The 7647-nt window shown below is 28.9% G+C and overlaps 1 protein-coding gene across 1 annotated transcript; it reads right to left on the minus strand.

Moving 5' to 3' along the window:
* Nucleotides 1-6428: 6428 nt before the first annotated feature.
* LOC112687823 lies at nt 6429-7304 on the minus strand. Its single transcript, XM_025560773.1, has one exon. It carries the CDS (start codon nt 6963-6965, stop codon nt 6429-6431), a length of 537 nt encoding a protein of 178 aa, XP_025416558.1. The 5' UTR covers nt 6966-7304.
* Between the last annotated feature and the right edge of the window lie 343 nt (nt 7305-7647).

The following is a 7647-nucleotide window of genomic DNA, read 5'->3' on the forward strand; positions in this document are numbered from 1 at the left end:
TTGGTTATCCTTGTCAAATGTATTCATGATGACATATATTGTATTAGTAAATTTACTAAATTCTTCAAATGTTGATAATACAATTATAATTGCACTGTATATGATATACTATTTCAGTCATTCCTGATAAACAAATTCACATTAATACTTTCATATTCTGAATTAAATTAAAGTATTTGATATTAAACTTTAATTCCACTAACTATTAATAATCATTAATATCAAATATCCCTGTCAGATGAATGCATAAAGATACCTTACATATTTTGAAGTATCTAGATCATTTAAAATTAAATTTTAAATGCACTAACTATTGATGATGATTATTATCAGTTATCCCTATCAGATAAATAAATGGTGATACTTTATGTAGTCTGAAATATATACAGATTATATCTGTGGAAATAATCTAAAAAAGAACAAAACATAAAATAAAAACATGATTATGCTTTATATCAGTTATCCCTGTCAAATAAATTCATTATGATACTATTTATATTATAAAATTTACTTCATTCTTCAAAATTTTGTAACACAACTGTAAATGCACTATGTATGATGAATTTTTTCAGTTATCCCTGTCAGATCTAAAACATGGTGATTATTATGTTTCTGAAAATAGTGTATTTTATGTATTATTCTTATGGCGTGGATTTTTTTCCTTCAAAACAGCACTTCTCCACCTGTCCCTGTCGTGCACCAATTTTCTTAATGGTCCAATTCTTCAATTCCCATTTCTTTTAGGTCTTTAATTAATGTATGTGTATTATATTTATTATTGTATTATTATATTCTTTTGTTATATTTATAATTTTTATTAAACTTTTATGACTACAGATAATTGCTTACATTTTAGGAGATGCTGTGGATCTAGAATTATAGTTCAAATGTCTACTGGAAAGCGTCGCCCTAAAGATAGATCACCTGATTATAGGTAAATATTTTAATTTTTTTTTAATTTTTAAAATTACTGCTATTCTATTATATTATTTTCTACTTCGGACATTATATTTATAAGACTAAGGAATTTAATAACTGAAGGGTTGTAGGGATACATTAAACTACACTTATTGTGTATATTTATATATAAATACATAAATTAATATATTTTTTTTTAATTAATGAGTATAAAAACTTTTGGCAGGTTATTTATTATAGATTCAACTCTAATGCATTCATCATCACCACAACTACCATCACCTTTCAACACAGTACTACCAACTTGAGCCAGCAACCAACAACAGGGGGGTGTGAACTTCTTAAATCCCAAATAGGAATTATAATACAAATTTGTTTTTAATTGTCAAATCCCATGATTTATTGCAGTACCAAAAACAACGAAATAGCATTTGAAATTCATCTTAGCTACTACAATGTGTTTGGAACATCTACGTTTTTCATCACTCATCGTTTTTCGGGTTAACATTTTATGTATTAAAAATATAGTAACTTTGGATATATTTTAATTGAGGTGTTAAAAAAAACTTCTTTTATCTATAATATTGGTTGGATCATATTTAATCCTTTATTGTAATGAAATAAATTTTAAAGTAAAACCTCTATATTATGGATGCTTATGTATTATATATATTTGATTAAAAATGAGACAGTTTATAATAAAATATTTTTAATTTGGTTTTTTTTTTTTTTTTTTTTTTTTTTTCATGAAATTTTCATTAATTGGAGGTTTTACTTGAAATGATTTTTACTTATAATATTTAATTAATTTTAGACGATCACCGCCACCACGTCGTTATCGTTCACAGTCAAGAAGTCGGTCACCTATTTATAGAAGTAGGAGATCTCGTTCAAGATCTTATTCTAGAGGAAGATACTAAACATGTAAATCTTGAATAAAATTTTATAAAATTAGTTATAAATATATAAAATTTTAAAATATTTTTATTTGTATTTTTTAAAATAGGTAGAATATTGAATATGAAACTCATGACAGTTTTTGCAACTCAATTTCTACTCTTGAATTAATTGATCAAGCAAGTTTGACATGTGTTAAGTGATTAACCTTCTATTTTTATTCAATAAGTTATCATATGTATTTAATTTGAATGGTTTTTTTTATAGCTACAGAGTATTAGTATTTAATTATGTTTAATATTGATGTCCTTACTATTAATAATTCAAATTACTATTGTATAATTTATTAATACAGTCATTAAAATGCATGCTGTGATTTTTTTCTTTTATTTTTATTGAATCATTTATTGTCATTTAGTATTTTGTATTTCAACTAGCACTATAAAAATTGTAAATCATTCAAATATTTATTTTCTATTATATTATTTTCAAATTGAAGAATAATTTAAAACATTGTTTTCTATATTTAAGTATAATTTAGATTGTACATAAAGTAATATTTTTCATACGACCAAAATAACATTAATCTTTCTAAATAAAACATATTGTCATCACACGTCAAATTTACAGACTTCTGATCAAGATACTAGTTTATAAATATATATATATATATATATGAGTAGTTATACTCATACATAGTTATACTATACATAATACATACATTTGTTACCAAACTATGCTTTGCAGCGCCCTTGGAGTTCTGCAATTGTTTTTCAAGGGCTTTGTTTGTTTTACCATAAAAAATGTATTAAGGTTGTGTCACTATTGCGGTTGCACCACATGATTTTTTTTTGTGAGTACTATCACGTGTATTTATGGAACGCGACACACTTGGGTATTTCAGTATTTCATCCGTTGCATGTCTCGGTTTGACAGCAGCGCCGCTCATACTATTTTTGACCGCTCAAAATAAAAACCCATGGTTTGCAATCATGCACCACACTACAGCGGTATCAACACGCGTTTTCAGTGTACAATAAGTCCAAAAACTAATCAAATGATTGAATGGACATCCTGTAATATTCAAAGAACTTCTGTGGATACGGTCTTAAGCTCAAATAACATTTTTCAAAAAGCTCATTGTCTTTTATTAAATGGATGTAACCAAAAACTCTCTTTTCTTAGAAAATGTAAATACCTAAGAGATTCTGCGATTGATATCACTTGAAAAGAACACATATAGTAATTGTAATCCATTCTACACAATTAAATAACTATTCAAATAGATAATATTAAATGACTATACTTGAAATTAATTTACTAAATTTATTAGTGTTGACTTATAAATGAGGTAATTAAATATAATAAGGATATTTTTTTACAAATTAAGGTTATATTACTTGCATTTATAATGTATATCAATCTTGTGATATTTTAATTTATATTATAATCACTGTGGACAACGAAAAATATACAACAGAGCGTTAAACCACTTTGTTGTGTGGTATAACAAATTATACCTAAAATAATTTTTGTTTATTTACGTTTTAAAGGAGAGGTTTTTCGTCGACAATTTTTGTCTCCTTCCTCATCCTATGAATATTTCCAATCTTAGAATATTATCTGAGATGAAAAAAAAAATTAACCAATTTATATTATTGTTCATCAACATAAAATAGGCTATGTAAAAATCTTATGCCGCCCGAGGCCATCGCGCCCTCTAGTCCCCCTACCCCTAATACGTTACTGGGTTCAACTATGATAGTGTAACACGACCTTTAATATTACAATTATTGATCATTATTTAAAACAATGAGCATATTTATTTTTATGATACTTTTACATTTATAGACCGTCCAGTGAGAGAACCCAACTACTTCGCGTATGTGAAATTCCGCCACCACGGGGCAACCGGTGTTAACCGATAGTGGTCGTCAAGCGCGACGCTCGGGCTGGTAGTGGTGGGAAAGCCCAAAAATTGACGGGTTTTGATCGCCGCCCAGTTGCGTTCTCTCACTGGACGCAGTGTACACTCAATATTAAAATCATGATGATAAACTTTTTTAATTTTTGATATGTTTTCACATTCCAGTTATTAGCCGGCCAAATATATTATATATACATATATTTAATATACATTCTCGTTTTGAGTTTCCTTCTAAACTCTGTTTCAAAAGAGAACATACATATATATATTTAATTTAATTTATATTTTAACTCAATACCACAATAATTTATACATTGAACATAAATATATCTATATACAATTATGGATACAAATATACGTATAACTAGGGATGCCTAGTTTTCAAATTGTCCACATTACATTATTAATTACAATAAAACCTTATTACATTACCGGTGGCATATTTTCAAGGGAAGGGGGATCCTGGGCCTTAATTTAACAATATTACTATACATAAACATAGAATTATTTTTAATAACATTCATAAAAATTATGAAAAATAAATTAGAATTTATTTTAACAAAGTATACATAATATTTGTTGTACTAAATTTATAATAGTTAGTATCTGGGGAAGAAATCAAGACTATATCAAAAGGTTAAATATTCAAATCGTAATTTAGTAACTATGATTATTTCACCATAAATATTTTTTTCATGTACTGATTATATATTTTCTTATATTGTTTTTCGCTCAATTTATTTTTATTTTTCTTCGATTGTTTCAAATAATGTAAATACATATACTTATAATTTATACTACTCTCGAATCTCAACACTTCTTTGTCATTTTCTGGATTTATCAAAGTACTTACTACTCTTGGTATCGATTGAATTTGATTTACAACGCTATTAAAAACTGAAGGAACTATATCTTCTGAGTCTTCATCTAAATCTGAGTCTGTTTCTTTAACGAATGACAAACTGTTTTTTTTCTAAATACTTTCTAAACAAATAAATTAAAAGGATAATAAATTAATTTAGTAAATAATTAAATTGATAATTAAAAAACAATAAATATAATATGACTAGGTCAGAGTTAACTAATGAGCTAACCATTTAAAATTTTAATTTTAGTGTCCCAAAGATTCCTCGGGGGATAACGGGACAAAGATGCGAAAACCCGGACTGCCCCTTTTAAAACAGGACGTATGGTCATCTTAGTGTTATATGATTACGACTATGTATCTTATATCCATCCTACAAATCGATCTAATAATGCGATAATATTTCAGAAACTAATCTGAATTCGTTATAATGTCTACTTGAGATCGGACTCACACGACAACATTTTTATAACGATATAACTATATGACAGTAAACTGTCAACGTACGAACGATTATTTACATTTATGTCGTACACTTTTCTAATTTTCACATCATAAGTCTTGTAAAAATTCTTGTGCCGATCTGAACATGTCCAAAACAAGTGTCAACAGTGTGATTAATAGACTCTTTGCTGTTTTGAGGAATCAAAACAATGAGAGTTACAGTTTGGTGTTTGGTTTCTAGTATTTTTAAAATTATTTTATTTTTATAAGCTTTAAAATTAAAACATCAATTATGTCATCAAGGTTAAAAAAAATGGGATTTTATGGATATCCCCTCAAACTTCGAAAGATATAAAATTATTCTTATCTTTAGAATCCAAAACATTCAAAATATAAGGATAATTTGGTGAGGAATAAAACACTTCACTATATGCACCATAAAATTTCTTTTTTTGAAGCCATTAGCGTTCCCACTCACTTCTCACCTTTTTTGTTTTTTTACTCTAATTTTCTATAACAATTGGTTTATGCTTCGATACCATAGTTTATATTGATGAATACAAAATACAAAATATAAGACACCATAATTTTAGTAATTAAGTACAACTGCGCACTATAAAACTAGTTGTTCAGCTTAGTTTTTTAGCTTTAGTTGTTAGGCTGTCGTTTGTATTCAGAAATATTTTAATTTATCGTGTGAACAATCAAGATATTTCTGTTGCTACAATTCTATAAATGTCTGGATTATTTTAAATATGTTTGTGTGTCATTACATCAAGTGTAGCAACATTTATATCACTAGTGTTCGTGCCATATAATATATTATACATATTATGTCATACAATTTAAAATTTTCATAAAAAAACTGTCATCGTGTAAGTCCGGTTTAATATATGGTACAGTGAAATGATACGCATACGGTTGTACGAATATTGTTTCTAAAAATAGCTTGGGAGCTAAACTAAATTCGTCCCATTTATATTATATATAAATAATTTATTAAATAATACAAAAAATGAAAAAAAATAAAAAATATTATTATTTATTAAATAATTTTTTATTTATTATATTATCGATTAAAGTGATTAATGAATTTAATTGAATGTATGTTCCTAAAATGTAACGTAACATATGTTGCCGAGAAGCAACGAGTAAGGAAGCACCCAAGACACCAATTAATGAAAAAAAAACTCTTGATCATTGGTTAACCCATTAACACCGGAGCTTTTCTCGTATAAATTAATTTATTTTTCATAACATTTTCAGTATTTTGTATACTAAAAATAATATGACAAGAAATTTTGAATCCAAATAAAAAAAATCATATTTTATAGGTACTATAGGGGCATGCACAACAATCGGTAGTAATAATATGACTCACCTGGAATTCAGCACAAACTCGGAACAGGGTTGTTCGATACCGCAGTAACGCTTCGTTCTCTCTTCGTCCACGTCTCTATCATGATTGTCAACGGCTGTCACTGCCATAACGGTAACCGTGTGATCAATCAAGAGGTGCTTATACCGGGAGAACCACTCGAAGGTATCGGGCTCGAGCAGCGCGTTCAACCGCGCATCCGGCAGGCCCAGGGTGCGAGTGAAAAACGTCTTACATACTTTCACTTTCATTTTGTCGTCCAGCCAGAACTCCGTGGTCTCCTCGATGATGTTGTCTTCCACGTCCACCGTCCGCTGCTTCAGTTCAATGCACTTGCATAGGTACAAGTTGTGTGCGACCCGTGCTTCGACCACGTCGCGGAACTTGTCGTACGCCTCCCATCGTTCAGTCTCCGTCACGGTTGCCACGCAATCCAAATCGCAGTCTTCGTCGCAATCCGCGTCCAACATTCTATCGTACAACGCCACCAAGTCTACGTTGAACAACACCGGATCCGGAGCAGCTGTATATAACATATGATGGATACACACGTACTGGCAATGGCGTAATTCGAAAAAAATATCAGGGGTGGCAAAAGTTTCTCAGGATGCACCAACATTATAAAACAATGTTTTAATATAATCATATTATTATATTCTATTAATACAGTCAACTCGCGGTATAACGAAGTTCGATAAAACGAAAATCTCGATATAACGTATAAAACTGTCGGACCCTTGAAAACCTCGTGCTATAACGAAAAATCAAATGTATTTTGGTCCCCTCGATATAACGAAGATTTTTTGGCTAAAGTTCACGCAATGTAACAAATTTTTACAATTTTGGAGATTGATACAGCACATTTTACGAGTTTGTTTCGGCCATTCTTATGCGATAAGATAATGTTCATCTATCGTTTATATGATACACGTCTGTTAAATGTAAATTGTATTAAATATAAATAAAAATTTTGAATAAAGCTGATGACGAAGAGCCCCCCCGTAAGCTCGAATGAAGCAAAATTAGGTCTCCGTGCGGTCTTAAGTTTTTTACAAAGACATGATATTGACGACAGTGTATTTTGTAATATTCTAAATTTGAACAACACTATTAATCGCGTAAGCGCAAATGGATACACACAAAAAAAATCCTATTTTTTTAAAAAATAAATATGTATGTATGTAATAAACAAAAAATGTATGAATGTATCTAATAAAA

The sequence above is a fragment of the Sipha flava genome, unplaced genomic scaffold (genome assembly GCF_003268045.1).
Source record: "Sipha flava isolate LNK unplaced genomic scaffold, YSA_version1 36728_pilon_pilon, whole genome shotgun sequence".
Lineage (NCBI taxonomy): Eukaryota > Metazoa > Arthropoda > Insecta > Hemiptera > Aphididae > Sipha > Sipha flava.